A 26,344-nucleotide genomic window follows, 5' to 3' on the forward strand; every position below is an offset into this window, starting at 1 on the left:
AATGCAGGCCTGTCAACACCTTGATTTTGGCCAAGTGAGACCCATGCCAGATTTTTGACCTACAGAACTGTAAGATTATAAATCTGTGTTAAGCCACTAAGTTTATGGTAACTTATTATGACTGCAGTGGAAAACTAATACGATATATAAATTCAGTCTTTCATTTATAAGGTATGGGGGGAAAGGTACGGGAGGAAAGGTAGAAGAGGAAAAAAAATAATTTTATGAAACATCAAAATTCTTAGAAAATCTTAAAAATGCTTTATGTATGTTTTAGAATCATGAAAGGAAAAAAAAAAACAGCATCACTATATTCTGTAGTTGGCCTGGGAAAAGACAAATTGGTTAGAAACCAGTGACAGCAACAGAAGGGAGGTAGATGGCCAGAGTAAGAAGTTTGTTCACACAAGGCTACTGCTTTTATTGTACACCTTCAAAGATATTACTTTGCCCATCACCTACTCTTTCTGAAGCCAAAAACTGAGAAAGGTGGGGGAAGGGGATGGAAAAGGCAAATCTCCACCATTAACACTCACTACATTCATTATAGAAAGATGTTTCTTGTTAAGGCCCCCAAGGACAATCCTGGAATTATATTAACAAGTCTTTGTGTACACAGACTATGTATAAACAAAATCTATGGAACTGCCTATAGGTTTTCCTCTTTTAAAAAAGTGCTATTTAATGAAACACTGAAGAACAATCATGCCCTTTTAAAAATAAATGATCAGCCGGGCGCGGTGGCTCACGCCTGTAATCCCAGCACTTTGGGAGGCCGAGGCGGGTGGATCATGAAGTCAGGAGATCGAGACCATCCTGGCTAACACGGAGAGACCCTGTCTCTACTAAAAATACAAAAAAATTAGCCGGGAGTGGTGGTGGCGGGCACCTGTAGTCCCAGCTACTCGGGAGGCTGAGGCTGGAGAATGGTGTGAACCTGGGACGGGGAGCTTGCAGGAAGCCGAGATCGCACCACTGCACTCCAGCCTGGGCAACAGAGCAAGACTCCGTCTCACACACACACACACACACACACACACACACACACACACACACACACACAAATGATCAACTCTCAGCCTCAAAAGATGATTGTGTACGGCAATTCAGCATAACCTTTGTTAGGTTACAGATAACATGAAGTAAAAGTCGAAAGTTTAAGTATTTAAGCCTGAGTGCTTATTTCTTTTTGTATTCTTAAGTCAACATAAGCTCTGCTTTGGGAAAAAGACCATTCATTGTTTCTTAGAAAATCAGCTCTCTATTTTAGAGGCCACATGACCAACCAATGTAAAGATTATATTTCTCATTTGCAGCTAAGTGTAGCCATGTAATTACATTTTAGGTAGAAGCATGAAAGTCAAAATAATGTGTGCAACTTTGAAGAAAGGTTCTTTCCCTTCTGCTTGGCTGAAAACCAGACATGAAAGCTTGATTACCAATTGCTGTCTTGGATCGTATGGTGGTTTTTCATGGTAATCTTATAATCGTGAAACAATATAGAAGAAACCTGAATTTCTGACAACGCAAAACACCTATCTACCTACATACCTACCTCCCAGCCCTACGATGAGTTCCCACAAGGAACATCTCTTAGCCCTATACTGAGTACCTCTGTGCTTCTTGACTATGAGGGAGAAATACATTTCTGTATTGTTTACCTCTCTTATTTTGGATTTCCTTGTTTTTTGCTGTTGAATCTATCCTATTTTTTCTTTTTTTCACTTTTTTCTTCTAAAATGTATACCTACAAGAATGAGTTTAAAGAAACTATCCTATTTTAATGTATGACATATTATCTTATTCTGGTTACTGGGAATTAGCTATAAATTAAATTTTGTCTTTTATCTATATAGAACACCTAATACTTTTTATTGGAAGAGTATTAGAAAACAGTATTTAAAACCGTATTTGTTTCTGGATTAAATAGTGATGACTGTACCATATACTAAAAATATACTACTATCATTGAATTGTACACTTTGTATTGTGTGAATCTTATGGCATGTGAAGTATATCTTAATAAAGCTATTATTTTAAAAATATGTTAAAATGAATCATTCAATGAAAGCATTATGATATTTAAATATTTTTTAATTAAGCTTTGAATTGAAACTACCATTTCAGTGGGATATGAGAATCATTTATTAAACCAATTTGTGAAATATAAAACTTTAATATCAATTCAGACGTTTTAACTTGTGACTATTCTGATATCCCCCTTGACGTTTGCTTCTATCTTATTATTATTCATTTCCAGATTCAGGTTTTGCATTACTTTGAAGAGCATTTTATCATCTTTTTTATCTCCTGAAGCAGCCCTTTTGTTGAGAGCTTCTTCTGTTACAATAAAAAACTGTTCCGTTGGTTGAAGAATGCTTACTCCATAGCCTTTGTTGCTATAAATATGATTATTTGTCATCTTCAATTTGGGTGCTGGAAGAACCTATTAAATTATTTGAGGAAATTAGTTTTTCAATAATTTTATTTAAAAAATGAAGTAATGAACATATAAAAATTAGCTTAGACTTTATTCTTGGATTAACAGATTTTTTAAAGCAACCAAGACTCTCAATTTTGAACAAGTGTTAAGTGCTATTTTCATGACACCAACTAACGTAATATTAACTACAAAAATATTTAATAAGAATTTTTTTGGCCGGGCGCGGTGACTCATGCCTGTAATCCCAGCACTTAGGGAGGCTGAGGTGGGCGGATCACAAGGTCAGGAGTTCAATACCAACCTGGCCAAGATGGTGAAACCCCGTCTCTACTGAAAATACAAAAAATTAGCCGGGCGTGGTGGTGGGCGCCTGCAATCTCAGCTAATCAGGAGGCTGAGGCTGAGAATTGTTTGAACCCAAGAGGCGGAGGTTGCAGTAAGCCGAGATCACGCCACTGCACTCCAGCCTGGGCAACAGAGTGAGACTCTGTCTCAAAAAAAAAAAAAATTTTATTTTTGAGCAACCTCTGTTCACTGCAACCTCTGCCTCCTGGTTCAAGTGATTCTCCTGCCTTAGCCTCTCAAGTAGCTGGGACTACAGGTGCGTGCCACCACACCTGGCTAATTTTTGTATTTTCAGTAGAGACAGGGTTTCAATATTGTGGCCAGGCTGGTCTCGAGCTCCTGACCTCATGATCCATCCGCCTTGGCCTCCCAAAGTGCTGGAATTACATGTGTGAGCCACCGCACCCAGCCAATAAGAAAATATTAAATGAGCCAGGTGTGGTGGCTCACGCCCTGTAATCCCAGCTCTTAAGGAGGCAGAGGCAGAAAGATAGCTGGAGCCCAGGAGTTCAAGACCTGCCTGGGCAATATAGCAAGACCCCATTTTCCACAAAAAGAAAAAGAAAAAAAAATAAGTGTAAGAAAATATTAAATGAAGTTTTCAATTTACTTTTATCAGTTATTGATAAAAACAACTAATTCTGTATGGGGATACAACCCGTGGAGCTGACCTCTCATAACATAATAAACATGAAAATAAATAATTTCAAATAATATGTGATTTGGAGAAAATAAGGTAATGGGCTAGCATGACTGGGTGGGGAGAGGTTACAACTTGAGTGTTCTTTACATTAAAGCCTTCTTTGAAGAGGGACAATCACATTCAGATAGTAATAAGAAAGTCTATAGAAAGAGTGCTTCAGGTCAGGTGTGGTGGCTCACCCCTGTAATCCCAGCACTTTGGGAGGCAGAGGCGGGCAAATCACCTGAGGTCAGTAGTTCGAGACCAGCCTGACCAACATGGAGAAACCCCGTCTCTATTAAAAATACAAAATTAGCTGGGCGTGGTGGCACATGCCTGTAATCCCAGTTACATAGGAAGCTGAGGCAGGAAAATCGCTTGAACCTGGGAGGCAGACGTTGCGGTGAGCCGAGATCGCACCATTGCACTCCAGCCTGGGCAACAAGAGCGAAAATTCATCTCAAACAAATAAACAAACAAACAAACAAACAAAGAGTGCTTCAGGTGAAGGTAACAGCCAGAACAAAGTTAATAATTTCTGGGAGCACAAACAAAGCCAGTGTGGCTCGAATATAATGTATAAGAGGAAGATTGGAAGGAGATTATAAGTTGGAGAAAGCAGAGGCCAGATCTTATCAGATTTTATAAACCATGCTTATCAAATTTTAACGTTACGTATATATCATTTGGGAGCTTGTTAAAGACCACATTTTGTTCAACTGGTCTGGCATGAGGCTCAAAATTCTCCACTTCTAACAAACTACCAGGTGATACCAATGCTGCTGGTCCATGGCTCACCCTTTGAGTATCAGGAATATGATTCTTAAAGTGTGAGTTCAACCAGCAGTACCAGCATCACCTAGGAACTTACTAAAACAAATTCTCTGGCTTTACCCTAGACCTGCTGAATCAGAAAGCAGAGTGGACCTCTGCAAGAATGATTCTGATGCATGCTAACATTCAAGGACCACTGAAAAACTGAAAAATATTTAAGAACAGAAAAAATGTTTTAAGATAAATCAAAGATTTTAAAACTGCTCCCATTTACCATTTGTACCTTCTTTTCTCTTTTATTTTTTTTTTTTGAGACAGTCTCGATCTGTCGCCTAGGCTGCAGTGCAGTGGTGCGCTCAGGGCTCACTGCAACCGTCTGCCTCCCGAGTTCAAGTGATTCTCCTGCCTCAGCCTCCCGAATAGCTGGGACTACAGGCATGTGCCAACACGGATGGTTATTTTTTTTTGTATTTTTAGTAGAGATGGGATTTCACTATGTTAGCCAGGATAGTCTCGATCTCTTGACCTCGTGATCTGCCCGCCTCGGCCTCCCAAAGTGCTGGGATTACAGGCATGAGCCACCGTGCCTGGCCTTGTACCTTATTTTCAACCAATTATCTGACTTAGGGTCCAGAATCATACAGGGAGTGGGAGGCTACTAGTAATATATAATACAATTCCTGCCCTTAGATAATTTATAATCTATTTGAGGAGACAAAATGTACGTTCATAAAACAAAGGGTTAGAATGTTCTAGAAAAAACTTCATTAACATAAAAGTTCATTAACTACACAAGCCTAGAGAGGGACTTAGAAAGACAGGATTTATAGAAGCAGAAAGGATGGAAGACAATTCACCTAGAAACTATTGCTGTTAATGTTTTAATTGGTTAGCTTAAATCATTTAACACAACTTTGAAAGTAAGACTTCAAATGCTTCTTAATATATTATTATTCTTAATTTGCTTTACTTTGTAATTTGAAATAAAAAATGTATTACAGATCTGATCAAAGAAAACTCTAAAATGTCTTTAAGAGAAAAATCTATCCCATTTCTCATGTTCAGAGTTATTTGCAAAGAGTTTAAGTACAAATTATTAAATTAGGTAAGGCTAAACTTATTTCCCATCAGCCATTATTTAACCATATTTTATTACTTGTACTACCTTTTAAGACTAAAACTGGTATTTTATTACTTATAATTACTTACAATTCTCATAACAATGCTACATCAAGAAATAAGATAATACCTTCATATTAACTCCACCTAAGGTGCTTTTTGAACTGTCACTGGTTCTGAGGTTATTACAGTGATGAATTTCATTTCTTTCCAGAATGGCTGTGCTTCCAGGATACAGTTCAACACCAGCACCCTGTAAATTAAAAGCAAATAAAACTATCTACAAAGTAGATACACAAATCTCTCTCCAAAATCTTCTTTAGATTTGAAAATTGTAATTCTGTATTACCAATATAAACATTGAGTTACATGAAAATACATGATCATACATGCAACTGTTAATTGTAAAGATAATATTTAAAAATATTGAAAATTTAAATATGTTAGAGAATCATTAGACTTAGAAGGTTGAGGTCATATAATCCATTACCTTATTCTTCCACCCAAATGATTCTCTAGAAAGGAGTCCAAAACCTTTTAAAGCAATTGTTTCAATAGTTATGAAAATTTATATCTACTGTAAATCCCATGTAATGCCACTAAAATATATTTCCTCATTTTAGTGGAAATTTAAAAAGTTCTTTAAAAAGGTGCTCTTATTTTTCTACTTCCTTTAATCCTTTTTCTCATTCAATACTCCAGTCCTTCAATGATCTTTGTGATTGTTATCTAAAGACTCAAGCTCTTAATTTTTAATTATTTATTTATTTATTGTTAAAGACAAGGTCTTTCTGTGTTGCCCAGGCTGGTCTCAAACTTGGGCTCAAGTGATCCTCCCGCCTCAGCTCCCAAAGTGCTGGGATTACAGGAGTGAGCCACTGTACTTGGCCTCAAGTTTTTTATGTCCTGATTATTAAGAAGCTGTCAGAACTAATCACATCATCTAACAGCAACATCTGATAACTTACATGTCTTATTTCTTTAAAGATAAACTATCAAATGATTGACTCGTGATTTATGTTATAGCCACTGTTTTCCAGATTTTAAAAAGTCCCACTTATAAAACAAAGCTAAATATTCTTTACTTTGGACCTAGCATTTCATTTTTCCTAAACGTACTATGACACTCTAGTACTCATTTTGTTGATGTCTACCAGTTACTAAGTTTAATTAGAATTCCACTAAAAGATGAAAAAATTGCTACCCTTTATTTGTATATTAAGATCACTCAAAGCTGTTATCTATAGTCATATAAAGCCATACTTTTTAAAGAATGAAATACCTGGGCACCAGTTATTTCACTGTCTGTAATTGTCAAAGTAGCCCCTGTAAGAACACACACTCCTGTTCCTTCACATTTTAATATGCAGTTTTCTAGAGTCATGTGACCAGACTCCACCACCACGATACCATCAACCGTCCCTTGTTGTATCAGAGATAGATGCATTAGTTTCACATTGTCAGCTTTGGACACCACAAAACTGTCACGAGAAGGTTCAGAAGTAATCATAATTTCCTCTCTCTTTCCAACTCCTGATTCATAGGGATAAAAATACATTAAATCAGTAATCTCCCATTTTGAGGCCTTTTAGTCATTCAACAATACTGCTGTTACTAAAGTTTTTCAGTGTGTGCATGTGTGTGTATGTGTGTGTGTGTGCATTTTTAGAGACGGGTCTCGCTATGTTGCCCAGGCTAGTCTCGAACTCCTGGGCTCAAGTGATCCTCCTGCCTCACCTCCTGAGTAAGTTGGGACTACAGGTGCATAGCACAGTGCCCAGCTTCACATATTTTTAACAAATAATATAGTAGATACATAACTATAGTGTAATCTTTTTCTTTTTTGAGACAGTCTTGCTCTTTTGCCCAGGCTGGAGTGCAGTGGCTTGATCATGGCTCATTGCAACCTGGGCTCACGTGATTGTCCCACCTCAGCCTCCCAAGTAACTGGGACTACAGGTGTGTGCCACCACATCCAGCTAACTTTTGAATTTTTTTGTAGAGATGGGGTTTCACTATGTTGCCTAGGCTGGTCTCAAACTCCAGGGCTCTAGCAATCCACCTGCCTCAGCCTCCCAAAGTGCTGGGATGTCCTTCTTTTGTTTTTGCTGTTGTTGTTGGTTAGAAAATGAGAATACTCTTACTTCAAAGTCAAAAAGAGAGAAAGTTTCTAAATATGTTCAGGACCTAAAAGAAATTTAGTAAATTCTACTTTTCTACTTCTGTTTTGGTGAGTTAGCATGTGATATTGGCCTTTTTGAGAAAATGATGAGCATATTTTAATATAGCATTACATCTGGGTTTTCTTAGTAAAGTGATATGAAAAGCAGTAAAGATAGATAAGAAAAAAGTGGTTTTGGTAAAAAATATAAATGGAGCTAATAGAAAATATGATGAACATGTCTTAATTGTAAAAGGAATATAAAGGATTTTTGTAAAATATAAATTCTATTGTAATTTCTAATGATTCCATTAAGCATGTTTAGAATACACAATTTGTCCAGTATACATTGCTGTAAAAAAACTACAAATGATGCCCTGCTAACCCTTTATAATGATGTCATCTGTCAACAAAGCAAGATTTGCAGCTTGATATTCTCCTGGAAAAATTATTACTGTATCTCCACTATAACAATTATCCAAAGCCAAATCCAAATCATCGTGCTGTTGGAGAAGTGTGTCTGAAGATAAATCCTTTATCTAAAAAGAAATAAAACACTTGCACTTTCAATAATAGGTTAAACTTAAACATGTCATTTTAATCAGTTACTTACTGGACAAGTGCTTTTCCCAAAAGACTTATCATTTATTAAAGATTAGCAAGTATTAAATGCTCAAAGTATCAGTTCATTGATTAATGTTGAAATGAAATTTTTCTTTACAATCATTCATCATTTTATAACTATTAAACACTGGGTATTAACTATGTGCCATATTTTGAACTTTACATATTACCTCCTTAAGCCTTGCAACAGTTCCTTGACATATTATTATTATTATTTTGAGATGGAGTTTCACTCTGTCGCCTAGGCTGGAGGACAATGGTGCGATCTCGGCTCACTGCAACCCCTGCCTCCCGGGTTCAAGTGATTCTCCTGCCTCAGCCTCCTGAGTAGCTGGGATTACAGGCGCCTGTCACTGCATCTGGCTAACTTTTTGTATTTTTAGTAGAGATGGGGTTTCTCCACGTTGGCCAGGCTGCTCTTGAACTCCTGACCTCAGGTAATCTGCCCACCTCAGCCTCCTAAACTGCTGGGATTGCAGGCATGAGCCACCGCGCCCGGCGATGTAAGTATTATTATACCTGCTATAAGGTTAAGGAAATTGAAGCTTGGCAAGATTAAATGAATTGTCAAAATTAGTAGTGATGCCAAGCTTTAGATATAGTTCAATATGACACCAGATTTCATGCTCTTCCCTATGCATCATTTTGTTTTCTTTAACTCAAAATGACCCTCCAATTTTAGTAAATGAGCAAAATTCTTTTTTTTTTTTTTTTTTGAGACGGAATTTCACTCTTGTCACCCAGGCTAGTGTGCAATGGCGCGATCTCAGCTCACTGCAACCTCTGCCTCCCAGGTTCAACCAATTCTCCCACCGCAGCCTCCCGAGTAGTTGGAGTTACAGGCGTCTGCCACCACACCTGGCTAATCTTTGTATTTTTAGTAGAGACAGGGTTTCGCCATGTTAGCCAGGCTGGTCTTGAACTCCTGACCTCAGGTGATCCACCTGCCTCGGCCTCCCAAAGTGCTGGGATTACAGGTGTGAGCCACCATGCCCAGCCTCCAAATAAACAAAATTATACATATCAAAGATTCTAAAATACACATTGGGAGTAGAAAAGAGGAGATAACTTCATTATTAGTGTCGTGAAGACTGAAGGGCTTTATTTATTTATTTTGAGACAGGGTCTCATTCTGTTGCCCAAGCTGGAGTGCAGTGGCACAATCATGGCTCATGCAGCCTAAACCTCCCAGGTTCAAGTGATCCTCCCACCTCAGCCTCCTGAGTAGCTGGGACTACAGGCATACATGGCCACGCCTGGGTAATTTTTGTATTTTTTGTGGAGGTGGGGTTTCGCTATATTGCCCAGGCTGGTCTCAAACTCCTGAGGTCAAGCGATCGCCCACCTCAGCCTCCCAAAGTGCTGGGATTACAGGTGTGAGCCACCATGCCCAGCAATGTGAAGGACTTTTAATAGAAAATAGAAATCCAGGCTGGGCACAGTGGCTCACACCTGTAATCCCAGCACTTTGGGAAGCCAAGGCAGGTGGATCACTGGAGGTCAGGAGTTCAAGACCAGCCTGACCAACATGGTGAAACCCCGTCTCTACTAAAAATACAAAAATTAGCCAGGCTTGGTGGCACATGCCTATAATCCTAGCTACTCGGGACGTTGAGGCAGGAGAAACACTTGAACCCACGAAGCGGAGTTTGCAGTAAGCAGAGATGGTGCCATTGCACTCCAGCCTGGGCAGCAAGAGTGAAACTGTCTCAAAAAAAAAAAAAAGTAAATAAATAAATAATAAATCCAAATATAAAATTTGGAAATATATTCTGAAAAAATGCCTATTATTCTTTGATTCCAATGAGAATGTCATTATCATGCACATATCTTTCTTCTTCTTACTATTATTTTTTTTAGATGGAGTCTTGCTCTGTCGCTCAGGCTGGAGTGCAGTGGCACAATCTTGGCTCACTGCAACCTCCCGGGTTCAAGTGATTCTCCTGCCTCAGCCTCCCGAGTAGCTGGGACTATAGATGTATGCCACCGCACCCGGCTAATTTTTGTATTTTTAGTAGAGACGAGGTTTCAGCATGTTGGCCAGGCCGGTCTCGAACTCCTGATCTCAAGTGATCCACTCACCTTGGTCTCCCAAAGTGCTGGGATTATGGGCGTGAGCCACCGCACCCAGCCTTTTTTTTTTTATTATTATAAAAGTGGTACTTGTTATAAAAACATGGAAAAGAAAGCATAACAAAAGTTGAAAAATTAACTTGTAAATTCTTAAAGAAAACCTTCATTTATATAGATATTTCCTTCCAGTATATTTTCCATGCATATATTCATTTATTCATATGCTAATCAATGCTACCATAGATTGTATATACTTTTGAATTCTGATTTTATCATTATACTGTATCACCGTCCCCATGTCTTTAAATAATTTTTCAAAGACTACTTTTTTTTTAATGATTATAATTTCAACTTATTTTAGACACAGGGGTGCATGTGCAGGATTTACTATGTTCGTTTATTGCACCCAGGTATTGAGCATAGTACCCAATAGGTAGTTTTTCAACAGACATCCCCTCCCTTCTTCCTTCAGCACCAGTAGTTAGCAGTGTCTCTTGTTCTCATGTTTGTGTCCATGTGTGCTCAATGTTTAGCTCCTGCTTGTAAGTGACAACATGTAGTATTTGGTTTTCTGTTCCTGCATTAATTCACTTAGGATAATGGCCTCCAGGTGCATTCACGCCACTGCAAAGGACATTATTTCATTCTTCTTATGGCTGCATAGTATTCCATTCCACGGTGTATATGTACCACATTTTCATTATTCAATCCACCATCAATGGGCACCTTGGTTGATTCCCTGTCTTTGCTATTATGAATAGCACATCAAAGCCTAATTTTTAACAATTACATACTAATGTATCAAACAGATATATTACCACTTATGTTATGAATTTCTCACTCTTATTTAGATGGTTTATGAGTTTTCAACATTATGAAAATACTACAACAGATCTTTATATATATGTATCTAGTTATTTCTTTAGGAAACATTACTAGACGGGAAATTGCTGAATCAAAAGGTATAAACATTTTAAGACTCTTGGATATACTTTGCCAAATTCCTCTCCAGAAGAGCTTAATCAATTAAAACTTGGGTTAAGAATGCTCATTTTGTTATAAACAAAACAACATGGGATTTTTTTTTAATGTGTAAAATATTTGCCATTTTAATGGACAAAACTCTTCCCACCTCATTTTCATTTCCATTTATTTGATAAGTGAGAGTGAACACTTTTTTCAGATATATGTAAAGTTCCTATAAGCCTTACTAAATCAGCAACCCACAAATTCATTTGTGTAGGTATTACATACATTGGAGGCAGATAGCACAAGACTACCTCTGTAAATAAATAATTTGTAAGAACTCTGAAACCCTCCTCACTCATATTTTTTTTTATTCACTGAAATAAGAAATACAGGAGAGAGAAAAAAGTATGATAGAGGAAGACAATGAGTTTAATTTTGGTGCCAATAAATTTGAAGTGCCAGTGGAGTCACTCGATAGAAGTATCCAGCAGACTATGGATATAAGGGTCTAGAATATAGGACCTGACTAGACATAAGGTCATAGATTTATTTACTTATATGATAATTTGAGCACAAGAATGGATGAAATTAGCTACAAGAATGTGTAAAGAGGGAAAGATAGCAACCTAGAACAGAACGCTGAGGAATATTTAACAAACTGGCAGAAACGCAAGATCTCACAAAGAATACTGAGAAGTAGGCAAAGAGGTAGTAAGAAAATCAGGAGACTAGGATGTGATGAAAGGAGGAAGTACAGTCGACCCTTGAACAACATGGGTTTGAACTGCATAGACCCATTTATACACAGATTTTTTTCAACCAAACATGGATCAAAATACAGCATTTGCAGTATGAAAATCTGAGTATATGGAGAGCAGACTTTGACGTTTTTGTATATGTGGGTTCTGCAGGGCTGACAGCACGACTTGAATACACACGGATTTGGATACATGCCAAGTGTCCTCGGACTAATCCCTGTGTATACCGAGGGACAAATGTAATTGGTAGTGTCAAATGCTGCTCAAAGATTAACAAGATGGTAATCTCTGAGTCGTACCTACTGCAATTGGCCAGAGGGAGATTCTACATTACCACAACAGCATTTTCAGTGATATTCTGGAGACAGAAGCCAGATCACAGTGAGTAGAGGAATAAATATGAAAGAAATAGAAATAAATGCAGATAAATATTTCAAGTAGTTTTTCTCTGCAAGGTAAGAAACAGAGATGTAGCGTTTAGGGTAGATATTGTTTTGCTATTTAAAACAGAACAGAATTGAACATAACTCACTGTATTCAGGAAGGAGAGAGTAGAGAGGAGAGGTTAAAGACACAAGGAAGAGATGACAGCACAGAAATGGTGAAGTAATGGCTCTTCCACTGAAGCAAACATAAGTTGGCAAAAACTATGGAATCAACTTTTGGGAGCTCTAGAACCTAAATCAAACATCACAACAAAGGAAATACTTAATGAAGTGGCTGCTAAAATTCAGTAAACAAGTGTTGTGGCATTGTTTTTGCTTACTCACCTACCATCCCCAATCCCCTGCTCTGCAGCAGCAATGGAAATGGCCACCAGGTGGTAGGGTGCAATACAGGCCTTGTTCTCAAAATACTATGGTTGTATATTCTGACCTATCTGGTAGTTCTCTGATGGACTGGCAAAGAGGATAATGTTTTTTTCACCCCTCAGGCTAGAGTGGCTTTCCCTTTGCCCCAAAGATGCCCAGTGCAAAGAACACAGAAAGAGACAAGCAAAATTCCTCAAAGGAGAGGCTGAGGAGAAAGATTTTTGGAGGAATAAGGGCTTGAAAGGAATCAGGGCTTCCCATACACTAAGAAATCAGTAGTGAAATGCACATGCACTGCAGGGCTAGACGTATGCTCAGAAGATATCTGAGAAGAACCTAGGCTTGCACCTTTGGCTGCTCTTTGGGCCTTGTGCAAACAGGAAGCAAAAGCTAATACAAAGTTTTAGGCAGCCTGGCTTAGCTTTGAAGGAGTGTCTCAGCTCAGAGACAATCTGCAAACACTGGGAGAGTTTTTGTTTTTGTTTTTTTCTATTTATTTATCAATTTTTTTATTTTTATTTTTTTTTGAGACAGAGTCTGGCTCTGTCACCCAGACTGGAGTGCAGTGGCACGATCTTGGCTCACTGCAACCTCTGCCTCCCGGGTTCAAGCGATTTTCCTGCCTCAGCCTCCCAAGTAGCTGTAATTACAGGTGTGCACCACTACGCCCAGCTAATTTCTGTATTTTTAGTAGAGGTGGGGTTTCACCATGTTAGCCAGGCTAGTCTCAAACTCGTGGCCTCAAGTGACCTGCCTGTCTCAGCCTCCCGAAGTGCTGGGATTACAGGTGTGAGCCACTGCACCTGACCTTGTTTTTTTCTTTTTAGCTGAGCCATTTAAGGAAATCTCTGTTAGATTACTCACTATCTACTGAGATAACAACGAAGACTTCAAGTGCCACACAAAAAAGAAATACAGCCTTCACAGAAGTAGTTTAGAAAAGTCATTAAACAAACATACAGCTGCAGTCTTCAACAACCGAAACAAACCCTGAGGAGGGGTAGAATCCAGTTTCCAGAGTTACCATATTATAATATCCAAAAAGTCCAGTTTTCACAAAAAAATTGCAAGGCATACAAAAAAATAAGATACTGTGGCTCATTCACAGGAAAAATAAATTAACAGAAACTATCCCAGAGGAACTTTGGACTTACTAGACAAAGACTTAAACTCAACCGTTTTAAATGTGCACAAAGAGCTAAAGGAAACAATCAAGAACTAGAAGCAACCAGGAGAACAATGTCTGAACAAATAAAGAATATCGATAAAAATATAAACAAAATAGAAATTCTGTAGTTGAAAAGTGTAATAGCTGAAGTGAAAAAATTCACTAGAGGGGTTCAACAGCAGATTTGAGCAAGCAGAAAAAATAATCAGCAATCTTGATGAAAGCACAATAGAAATTATCCAGCCTGAGGACCAGAAGGAAAAGAAGTATGGAAAAAAATGAACAGCATCAAAGGGACCTGTGGGATACCATGAAGCATATAAATATACTTACTAGGAAGTGTCAGAAGAAGAGGAAAGAGAGAAAAGGGTATGGTGTTACTTTGTATGTATATATGGGTTTTCATTCACAGCTCGTGACTCATAACTTCCATAGTCCTTATTACAGTTTTTTGTTATAATGTTGGGCGCTTTAGGCCTCAGGAGCAGGCCTCAGGAAACAGAATCTCTCTAACCTTCTCTTGCTCTCCTTTCACCTGCCCCAGGGCAGGACTCTAATATTCTTGTGCTTTTCTGATTGCAGGTCATAAGACCCTCATTCCAAACCAGGTTCCGCCAGGTATGGTGGCTCACGCCTGTAATCCCAGCTCTTAGGGAGGCAGAGGTGGGAGTATAGCTTGAGCCCAGGAGTTTGAGACCTGCTTGGGCAATATAGCAAGACCCTGTTATCCACAAAAAAGAAAAAAAAGAGACAAAATATAAATAAATAAACTGGGTTCCACCCCATACCTAGAGGCCAATCACGTTTTAACACAGTTGTCCAAAGAAACCCAAGAGGACGGGGTTCAGAGAGCCTTCAGAAAGCTGACCGCATAACATTTCCTGGAGGATGACATACCTGGAGGAGGGCACGGGAGCTCTGTGCACCTTTCCCTGATACTTTCCCCTACACATCTTTTCATCTCTATCCTTTGTAATATCGATTTTTTTTTTTTTTTTTTTTTTGAGACGGAGTCTTACTCTGTCACCCAGGCTGGAGTGTAGTGGTGCAATCTCGGCTCACTGCAACCTCTGCCTCCCGGGTTCAAGTGATTCTCCTGCCTCAGCCTCCCAAGTAGCTGAGATTACAGGTGTGCGCCACCACGCCCAGCTAAATTTTGTATATTTAGTAGAGATGGGTTTTTGCCATGTTGGCCAGGCTGGTCTCAAACTCCTGACCTCAAGTGATCTGCCTGCCTCAGTCTCCCAAAGTGCTGGGATTACAGGCGTGAGCCACTGTGCTTGACTGTAATATCCTTTATAATAAACTGGTAAACATAGGCCGGGCATGGTGGCTCACACCTGTAATCCCAGCACTTTGGGAGGCTGAGGCGGGCGGATCACAGGGTCAGGAGTTCAAGACCGGACTGACCAATATGGTGAAACCCCATCTCTACTAAAAATACAAAAATTAGCTGGGTGTAGTAGTGTGCTTCTGTTATCCCAGCTACTCAGAAAGCTGAGGCAGGAGAATTGCTTGAACCTGGGAGGTAGAGGTTACAGTGAGCCAAGATCATGCCACTGCATTTCCAGCCTGGGTGACATAGCGAGACTCCATTTCAAAAAATTAATTAATTAAGTAAGTAAATTAACTGGTAAACATAAATGTTTCTCTGAGTTCTGTGCACTGCTGTAGCAAATTAATTAAACCTAAAAAAATGGGAGTTGTGAGAACCCCAACTTAAAGCCAGTCAGTCAGAAGTTCTGGAGGCCTACACTTGTGACTGGTATCTGAGGGACAGGGGCAGTTTTGGAGGCTGAATCTCCAACCTGTAGAGTGTGACACTGTCTACTGGTAGATATGTTGAAATAGAATTGTAGCACACCCAGTTGGGGTCTGCTGGAGAACTGATTACTTGCTGGCAGGGAGAAAGCCCCACATATTTTGGGGTCACAGAAGTCTTCTGTGTTGATAATTCTTGTTTTGTTGTGAAAACAGAAGGAAAATATGGTTTGAGTGTTTTCCTAACAAAGGCAGAAAAAATATTTGAAAACATAACAGCTGAAAACATCCCAAATTTCATTAAAGACATGAATCTACATATCCAAGAAGTGTAATGGACTTTAAGTAGGATAAACACAAAGAAACACATATTAACATACATTACAATCAAACAATTAAAATCCAAAGATAGGCAGGGGTATGGGTGGCTCACACTTGTAATACCAGCACTTTGGGAGGCCAAGGCGGCAGATCACCTGAGGTCAGGAGTTCCAGACCAGCTTGGCCAACACGGCAAAACCCCCTCTCTACTAAAAATACAAAAATTAACCAGATGTGGTGCCACATGCCTATGATACCAACTACTGGGGAGGTTGAGGTAGGAGAATCACTTGAACCCGGGAGGCAGAGGTTGCAGTGAGCTGAGATCATGCCATTGCACTCCAGCCTGGGCAACAAGAGCAAAACTCCATCTCAAAAAATAATAATGATAAAAACAATCCAAAGATAAAGAGAGAATCTTAGAAGCAGCAAGAGGGAAGCAACACATTAAGTATAAGAGATCCTTAATAAGATTAAGGCTGATTTCTCATCAGAAACCATGGAAGCCAGAAAGCAGTGAGATTTTAAAGTGCTGAAAGATAAACAGCCAAAAATTCTACATCTAGAAAAACTATCTTTTCAAAATGAAGAAGAAATTGACGTTTCTAGATAAACAAAAGTTGGGCCTATCCTAAAAGAAATGCTAAAGGAGTCCTTCAGACTGAAATGAAATAAACAACAGAAGTAACTCAAAGCCATATAAAGAAATAAAAAATTCCGGTAAAGGTAAAATCAAGGGTAAATATAAAGGCAGTATTACTGTATTTTTGGTTTGTGACTCCTCTTTTTGTTTCCTATATAATCTAGGATACCAATGACTAAAACAATACTTACAAATCCATGCTAATGGGGAAACAAGGTATAAAGATGTAATTTGTAATAATAACAACATAAAGGGAGGGATGGAGCTGTATGCTATCAAAGCAAAGTTGGTATCAATTCAAACTCAATCATTATAAATGTAGGATGTGAATTATAATTCCCTTGATAATCACCAAGAATATAACTAAGAAATACACACAAAAGGAAATGTGGAGTAAATCAAAATGGTACACTAAAAAAAATTCTTAATAAAACACAAAAGAAGACGGTCCTGAAAGCACTGCATAACAAAAAAAAAAAGATATTACATGTAGGAAAAACAGTAGCCAATGGGATAAAGAAAAATAATCCAACTATATGATGTTATATGAGTCTCATTTCAGTCTGGGCATGGTGGCTCATGCCTGTAATCCCAGCACTTTGGGAGGCCGAGGTGGGTGGATTACCTGAGGTCAGGAATTCGAGACCAGCCTGGCCAACATGGCAAAACGCCATCTCTACTAAAAACACAATAATTAGCCAGGCAACGTGCCTGTGATCCTAGCTACATGGGAGGCTGAGGCAGGAGAATCACTTGAACCCAGGAGGCAGAGATTGCAATGAGATGAGATCGTGCCACTGCACTCCAGCCTAGGTGACAGAGCAAGACTCAGTTCCAAAAAAAAGAAATCCATTTCACGTGCAATGACACCCATAGGCTCAAAGCAAAAAGATGGAGAAAAATCTACCAAGCAAACGGAAAACCAAAAAAAGCAGGGGTTACTATTTTAATTTCAGAGAAAATAGACTCTAAACCAAGAATGATTTTAAAAAGACAAAGAATGGCATTACATAATGATAAAGGGTTTGATTCAACAAGAAGACTTAACTAACTTAAATATATATATAATCCCAACACTGGAGCATCCAGATTCATAAAACAAGTTCTTAGAAATCTGTGAAGAGACTTAGAAGACCACACAATAATGGTGCAAGACTTCAACACCCCACTGACAGTATTAGACAGATAATTGAGGCAGAAAATTAAGAAAGATGTTTGAGACCTGAACTCGACACTTGACCAAATGGACCTAACAGACACCTACAGATCACCTGAGGTCAGATCATCTGAGGTCAGATCACCTGAGGTCAGGAGTTTGAGACCAGCCTGACCAACATGGTAAAACCCCATCTCTGCTAAAAATACAAAAAATTAGCCAGGCATGGTGGTGAACGCCTGTAATCCTAGCTACTCAGGAGGCAAAGACAGGAGAATCGCTTGAATCTGGAAGGTGGAGGTTGCAATGAGCCAAGATGACGCCACTGCACTCCAACCTGGGTGACAGAGGAAGACTCCATCAAAAAAAAAAAAAAATCAATACTAAAGAAGACCTCTCAAAACCATACAATTGCTTGGAAATTAAGCAATCTGCTCCTGAATGACTTTTGGGTAAACACTGAAATTAATGCAGAAATCAAAAAATCAAAAAATTCTTTGAAACTAACGAGAACAAGGATATAACATACCAGAAACTCTGAGACACAGCTAAAATAGTGTTAATAGGAAATTTTAAGGCCCGGCACGGTGGCTCAAGCCTCTAATCCCAGCACTTTGGAAGGCCGAGGTGGGCGTATCACGAAGTCAGGAGATCGAGATCATCCTGGTGAACACGGTGAAACCCTGTCTCTACTAAAAATAGAAAAACTTAGCTGGACGTGGTGGCGGGCGCCTGTAGTTCCAGCTACTTGGGAGGCTGAGGTGGGAGAATGGCATGAACCCGGGAGGCAGAGCTTACGGTGAGCCAAGATCATGCCACTGCACTCCAGCCTGGGCAACAGAGCGAGACTCCGTCTCAAAAAAAAAAAAAAAGAGGAAAGTTTATTCTGCTAATCGCTCACATCAAAAGGTTAGAAAGATCTCAAACTGACAACCTAACATCACACCTGGAGGAACTAGAAAAATAAGAGTAAACCAATCCCAAAACTAGAAGAAGAAAAATAACCAAAATTAGAGTTGAACTGAATGAATCTGAGATGTGAAAAACCATACAAAAGATCAACAAAACCAAAAGTTGTTTTTTGAAAGAATAAATAAAATAGACTGCTAGTTAGACTGAGAGAATATTCAAATAAACACAACCAGAAACAACAAAAAGGACATTACTACTGACACTGCAGAAATACAAAAAAAAACCCTCACAGACTATTACAAACATCTCTATGCACAAAAGCTAGAAAACCTAAAGGAAATGGATGAATTGCTGCAAACATACAATCTCCCAAGATTGGACCAGGAAGAAACTGAAACTCTAAACAGACTAATAATGAGTTCCAAAACTAAATTAGTAATAAAGAGCCTACCTACCAATCAGAAAAAGTTCTGAACGAGACAAATTTACAGCTGAATTCTACCAGACTTATAAGAGTTGCTACCAATCCTACTGAAACTATTCCAAAACATTGAGGAGGAAGGACTCCTCCCTAACTCATTATTTGAGGCCAGCATGATTCTGATACCAAAACCTGGCAGACGCATCAAAAAAAAAGTAAACTTCAAGCTGATATCCCTAATGAACACAGATGCAAAAATCCTCAACAGAACATTAACAAACTGAATCTAGTGGCACATCAATGTCCTAAGTGGCCATTAATCAAAAAGCTAATCCACCATGATAACGTTAGCTTTATTCCTGGTATGCAAGGTTGGTTTAACATACAAACATCAATAAATGTGATTCAGCACATAAACAGAACTAAAAACAAAAACCACATGATCATCTCAACAGATGCTCAAAAGGCTTTCTATAAAATTCAACATCTATTCATCTTAAAAACTCTCAACAAGCTAGGCACTGAAGGAATATACCTCAAGATAATAAGAGCCATCTATGACAAACCCACAGCCAACATCATACTGAATGGACACAAGCTGGAAGCATTCCTCTTGGAAAACAGCAAGACAACAATACCCACTCTTACCACTTCTATTCAACACAGTACTGGAAGTCCTAGCCAGAGCAATCAGGCAAAAGACAGAAATAAAAGGCATCCAAATAGGAAGAGGGGAAGTCAAATTATCTCTTTAGAGACTATATTATTTTATACCTAGAAAACCCCATAGCCTCTACCCAAAAGCTTCTAGATCTGATAAACAACTTTAGCAAAGTTTCAGGATACAAAAATCAATGTACAAAAATCCATAGCATTTCTATACACCAACAATGTCCAAACTGAAGAACCAAATCAAGAACACAATTCCATTCACAATAGCCACACACACACAAAATAAAATACCTAGTAAAACAGCTAACAAGGGAAGTGAAAAAGCTCTACAACAAGAATTGTAAAACTACAAAATGCTGTTGAAAGAAATAAGAGCACAAACAAATGGAAAAACATTCCATGCTCAAGAATAAGAAGAACCAATACTGGATTTTTTTTTTTTTTTTTTTTTAAACGGGAGTCTCGCTCTGTGGCCCAGGCTGGAGTGCAGTGGCGCGATCTCGGCTTATGGCAAGCTCCGCCTCCCGGGTTCACGCCATTCTCCTGCCTCAGCCTCCCGAGTAGCTGGGACTACAGGCGCCCGCCACAACGCGAGGCTAATTTTTTTTGTATTTTTAGTAGAGACGGGGTTTCACCGTCATGTTCGCCAGGATGGTCTCGATCTCCTGACCTCGTCATCCTCCCGCCTCGGCCTTCCAAAGTGCTGGGATTACAGGCGTGAGCCACAGCGCCCGCCAAAATAATAAATGTTGTTAAAATGACCATGCTGCCCAAAGCAATGTACAGATTCAGTGCTATTCCGATCCAACTAGGAAAGAAAGGAGAGAAAGAAAGGAAGGAAAGAAAGAAAAGAAAGAGTAAGAAAGAGAGAGAGAAAGGGAGGAAGGAAGGAAAGGCAGAGAGAAGGAAGGAAGGTAGGAAGGAAGGAAGGAAGGAAGGAAGGAAGGAAGGAAGGAAGGAAGGAAGGAAGGAAGGAAGGAAGAAAGGAAGGAAGGAAGGGGAGAGAGAAGGAAGGAAGAAAAGGGAGAGAGAGAGAAGGAAGGAAAAGAAAGAAAGAAAAAGAAAGAAAGAGGAGAAAGGGGAGGAAGGGAAGGAAAGAAAGGAAAGGAAGGAAAGAAGGGAAGAAAGAAAGAAGGAGGGGGAGGAAGAGGGATCACCTACGAAATAGTGAATAAAGTTAACAGCAATGACAGTGATCACGGATACAGGCAATGCTCCTAGTATCCCCTAAGTGGCAGTAAAGAGCACAAAAGGGAGTGAAAAAGTCTAAGGAATGGGGGGTAAAAATCTGCAAAGCATATATCTAATAAGAGTCTAATATTCAGAATATACAAAGAACTCTTATAGTCAATAACAAGAAGACAAACAACTCAATTACAAAATGGGTATATGAATTTAATAGACGTTTCTCCAAGGAAGATACGCAAATGACCAACAAGTCCATGGAGATATGTTTGACATCTTCAACATCATTAGTCATTAGATAAATGAAAATCAAAACTACAATGAAATACTTCGCACTCACTAGGATGACTGTAATTTTAAAAATAAAAGAGAAAAAATAAATAAAAAACAACAAAAAAAGATAAAAGTGTTGTTGAGGACTGGAGAAATTGGAACCCTAATACTTTGCAGATGACAATGTGAAATGTTTCAGCCCCTGTGAAAAACAGTCTGGCAATTCCTCATAAAGTTGCACCTATGACTCAGTAATTCTCGTCTTAGGTATATACCCTAAAGAATGGAAAACAGGTAGTCAGACAAACTCTTGTACACAGATGTTCACAGCCCCTTTTCCCCAATAGTCAAAAGGCAGAAACAACTCAGATATCCACCAACTGATGAATGTATAAGCAGATTGTTGTATATACATACAATAGTATATTATTCAGCCAGAAAAATGAATGAAGTACTGATAAATGCTACAATAAAAGCCAGACATAAAGGTTGGATATTTTATGATTCCATTTATATGAAATATCCAGAATCATAAATCTACAGAGATAGCAGATTGTTGATTGTCAGGAACTGGGGGAAAGGGGAAATGGAGGTATGGGGTTCTGGTTTTGGGTAACGAAAATGGTTGGGAACCAGACACATGTACATAGCATTGTAACTCTACTAAATGTCACTGAATGTCACTTTAAAACAGTTAACTTTGCTACATAAATTTCACCTCAAGTTTTTTCAGAAAGGAAAAAAGATACAAAAAAATAAAGAATAACTGAGAACACACTGTCTTTGAGGAGGCAGGTGGCAACAGAATCAGTAGTACAGATGGAAGAAAACTGATGAAATTCTTCTTTGTACTTCGCATATTTTCAGACATGGTTATCACCTTTTGTAGCACTACAGGAAAAATCTGGCAAAAATGATGGCTATATTATTGGGATATGAACTGCAAAATAGTAATAATAATATCAGTTGACATTTATTTATGTGCTAGACATTTTGCTAAAAGATTTATAAAAAATATTTCACTTAAGCCTAACACTTTATGGGACAGACTTACTCTCTTTCACAGATGAGGAAATAAAAGAAACGATGTAATTTGTTTAATCTCATAGAAATATTAAGAAGCAAAACTGTAAACCAAATCCAGGTTTTTATGATCTTAAAGTCTATGTTCTCCAACATCACACTATACTGTCTCCAGATTGAAAGAAGGAACAGTCTGTGATCAACAAGAGGGTAGAGGCCTATGATACACAATGGGGATACCACTGTTTCTCCTAGATCTAGGAGAATGACTGATGTTTAACTTTAGTTCAGAAACTGAAACGAGGTAAACATTTATTAAGCACTTACTATGTGCTGAGCATTATTCTGAGCATATTACAAATGTAAACATTTAATCTTTACAACAACTTATAAATATGAAACATAGGATTATTATCACAACTTTACATATGAGAAACTAAAGTATAGATGGGTTAAATAATTTGTTGAAAATCACCTAACTAAAGTGGCAAAACCAGGAATCCAGGCAATTTGGCTTTAATGCCCATGCTCTTAACTGGCACAGTATATCTATATTTTTTATCTCTCTCTTTTTAAAGCATTCTACAAGTAAGGAAATTGAGGCTTAGAGGTTATGCACTTTGCCTAAGATTACTTATTAAGTGGTCTCAGATAGGGCATTTGAACACTGGGTATCTGACTACAAAGTCCATGCCTTTCCACTGCACTGCTTATAAAGATCACCAACATAAGATGATGGGCATGAATAAACTGCGTCTAAGGGGTGGGTATAGAGCAAGAATTCTCAGTCAAGCATCTTCAAAGATGAGGAAATTGTTAAAGGTTGTATGTACAGCTATACTACTATCAAACTATAATATTTCATGAACCTCAAAAGTAAATCTAAAATCCAAGGTCTAAGTAAAGTGGAAGCTGATGATACCTTCTCCTCACAGTAGTCTCCCTCTCATTATTCTGGCCTCCAAAGTTCAGGTATAACTTCACAAACGAAAACAGGATTGCAAAGCAATGAGAAAAAAAAAATCATAGAAATTCTGTCATATAAGAAAGTGAATAAAGCCAGGACCTATTAAAAAGTGAAAAGGAGAAGCAAAAATAAAAATAAAATAAAACTGAGGATAAAAGCAAGATTTATACCTTTTTAAAAAGATGTTTTAAAGGGTATTTATAAAGATGTTGGAGAATAATCAACATGATTGAATAATATGCTTCAATAAGTAATTAAAAGGAAAATTAAATTTTATTGAAAAGAATACAAATTGGTAGAATAGCAGACAAGACTGTCTAATATGCCAGCTTTATCTTTCATCACTCTCTTAGATGTTAACCACCAGCCTTGGTGGCCTTCTTTCAGTTCCTTTTATGTACTAATCTCTCTTGTCACATACACTAATTTATTGATTCACCAAAAATTGCTGGGCACCTACCATGTACTAAGCATCATGCTAGGTGACTGGATGAGTGGTAAATACTCTTTGCTCTCAAGAAGCTCACATACTAGTGAAAGAGACAGACATTCAATAGATAGCCACAAAAGTATTAAATGTAGTCATGATAAAGGAAAGTGCCAATAAGGAAAAATACCAGGTACTATAATTGTATACAGCATTCTAATGTATTATGAAAGGTTGAGAAGGCCTTTTCCTGTGGAAATATTTAAATCAAGACCTGAAGGATGAACAGTGACTCAGCAGGCAGAGGAAACACAGCTTATCCCAGGATGTGGGGTGAGTGAAGGAAAAAAGTGAGTGTGTATGAAAGTGAGGAGAAATATGAGGAAGATAACTCCCAGAAAATTGTTATTAGCAGTCAAGTAGATGATGGTACCATTTATTGAAACAAAGAACTCCAGAATAAAAGCAAGTCAATGGGATAAGATTATGAAATTAATTGCAGACAATTAATTGATGTACTGGTGAGGCAATTAAGTGGTAATAAGCAATAGGCAGTTGGACACATAGGTTTGGAGCTTAGAGAACAAAACTTTGGGCTATGCAAATACATTCTGGAAAAGTACCTATATATATAAGTGAAGTTATGGGGGAAGATTAGCTAAATCACTTTGGGATAATAGAATGCATAAAAAAGACAAGTACCAAGCACTTAGAGGACATGAGAATAAAAGTAACTAGAGAGAATGAAAACCAGGAAAGTATACTAACATAAAACAAGGAAAGAGATTATTTCAATGAGAGAGCTTTGAAATGCTACTGAGAGGTCAAGTGAAATGAAAATATTTGTTCTTTGTCTTAGAACATTTGTTTGTTCTTGAGCTGGATAAATTTATATTTATCCTTCACAATTCAGCTGAGTTATTTCTTTTATCCAGCATTTCTAGACTCCTAATTCTGTCTTATGTACCCATCCTACATGTACTCTGTACATACCCTTATCATAGCATTTATCATTCTGTGTTATAATTATAACTGCTTATATACTTGTGTCCATATTTCCACCATGCTTGAAATTTTCAAATGTGTGAAGAAGGAAGACTGTGGGTCTGGATCAACATTTTATGTCCCCTAAATGCAGTCTTTCTCACGTTTATGTCTCATCTTCACCATAGCAACTAACATAGTACCTGACAACAAGTACTCAGTAAATAGTTGTCACCATTTATTTATTCAGTATCTATGATATGGCAATAACTGAGCTGGAGGTAGTTGAGAAAATAAGGCATTAATGATTAGACAAGGACTCCACCCTCAGGGAGCTTCTTTTCCGATTATACACAGCTAATACTTAAATAACAAATAAGAATAGTTTATTTCTTACCATTTCAGTAGTCATCACTTTTGCTACAATATGTGTTATAGTTTTTCCAAATTCTCTTTTTCCTTTCCTACGCCTCAGAATTCTTGGAAAGAAAGGTCCATGAACTCTATAGTTGAAAATATTTAGTTGTAATTAAATTAACATGAAAAAGACTGACCTTGTCCTTATTCAGTAAATAAAAACTTGGTACTAAGCATCTTTGAGAAATAGTTTTCATTAATTATAAGTTCCTTGAGGGAAATGAGCAACATGAGAGCAAGGTAATGATTCAGATCTTTTAGATAACTGCATGTTTCAATCCTTAAACTCTAAAATATTTTCATTTTAATTGACAGTGCCTGGAAATCTGCATGCAACCCACTACAACCATTGCCTCAGCTACCTCAACCTTCCAATACAGTAGAAAAATTTCCTGGTTGTACTTTCATAATCCATTGAGTTGTAGACTCACAAAAAGATGGGTTATGCCTGTCACAGTGAGGCATCAAAATGTTAAAATGTTTTCGAATATGGCTAATTTTAGATATTATGCTCAATTAGCATATCATTTTTTTTCAAAGGATATTATCTGCATAAAATAGTTGGCTGTTGTCCCCCCAGCAGAACTATTCCAGCTTCTCTCTTAGTTGTTTTTATATTGTTTGCTATTCAGCACTTCTAATTAGTTCCTTCTCTTCTTCCTGCTTTTCTTTATGTTTCCTGTTTCCTGTCTCTATCATTTAAGTGTCTCCAACAGAAAGTCAGAGAAAAAGTTTTAGTATAACTGTTGGCTTTTATCATTACTGTCAGCCAAAAGGGACACTCTTTTTCCAATAGACATGGATTTACCAGTAATCTCTTTAGTATAATCTTTTGCATTCTCTGCAGCACTTTGATTGTTGCTTTGTTGCTTTATGCTAACAGGATGTGGCTTTAGTGTATGTATGTATATATATATTTTTTTCTTTCTTTTTTTTTTTTTTTAACTAAAGACAGGGTCTTGCCCTGGAGTGCAGTGGTGCAATTATGGCTTACTGCAGCCTTGACCTCCTGGGCTCAAGCAATCCTCCCACCTCAGCTTCCCAAGTAGCTAGGACTACAGGTATGTGCAACCTTACCTGGCTTTTTTTTTTTTTTTTTTTTTTTTTTTTTAAGAGGCAGGGTCTCATTACATTGCCCAAGCTGGTCTTGAATTCCTGGCCTCAAGCAATCCTCCCACCTTGGCCTCCCCAAGTGCTAGGATTACAGGCATGAACCTGGCCAGTACAATATTTTTGAACTGTATCTCAGTTATT

The 26,344-nt window shown here is 38.1% G+C and overlaps 1 protein-coding gene across 1 annotated transcript in view; it reads right to left on the reverse strand.

The window, feature by feature from the left end:
- Positions 1–2,076: 2,076 nt before the first annotated feature.
- SHCBP1L (SHC binding and spindle associated 1 like) overlaps positions 2,077–26,344 on the reverse strand; it is a 48,637-nt gene continuing 24,369 nt past the window's right edge. Inside the window, 5 exon segments of the mRNA XM_005540186.3 lie at positions 2,077–2,446; positions 5,494–5,616; positions 6,646–6,896; positions 7,910–8,063; positions 25,071–25,176. Of these exon segments, the coding sequence (XP_005540243.2) occupies positions 2,195–2,446; positions 5,494–5,616; positions 6,646–6,896; positions 7,910–8,063; positions 25,071–25,176 (886 nt within the window). The 3' untranslated portion in view covers positions 2,077–2,194.

This window comes from Macaca fascicularis, chromosome 1 (assembly GCF_037993035.2).
Source record: "Macaca fascicularis isolate 582-1 chromosome 1, T2T-MFA8v1.1".
NCBI classification, from domain to species: Eukaryota; Metazoa; Chordata; class Mammalia; order Primates; family Cercopithecidae; genus Macaca; species Macaca fascicularis.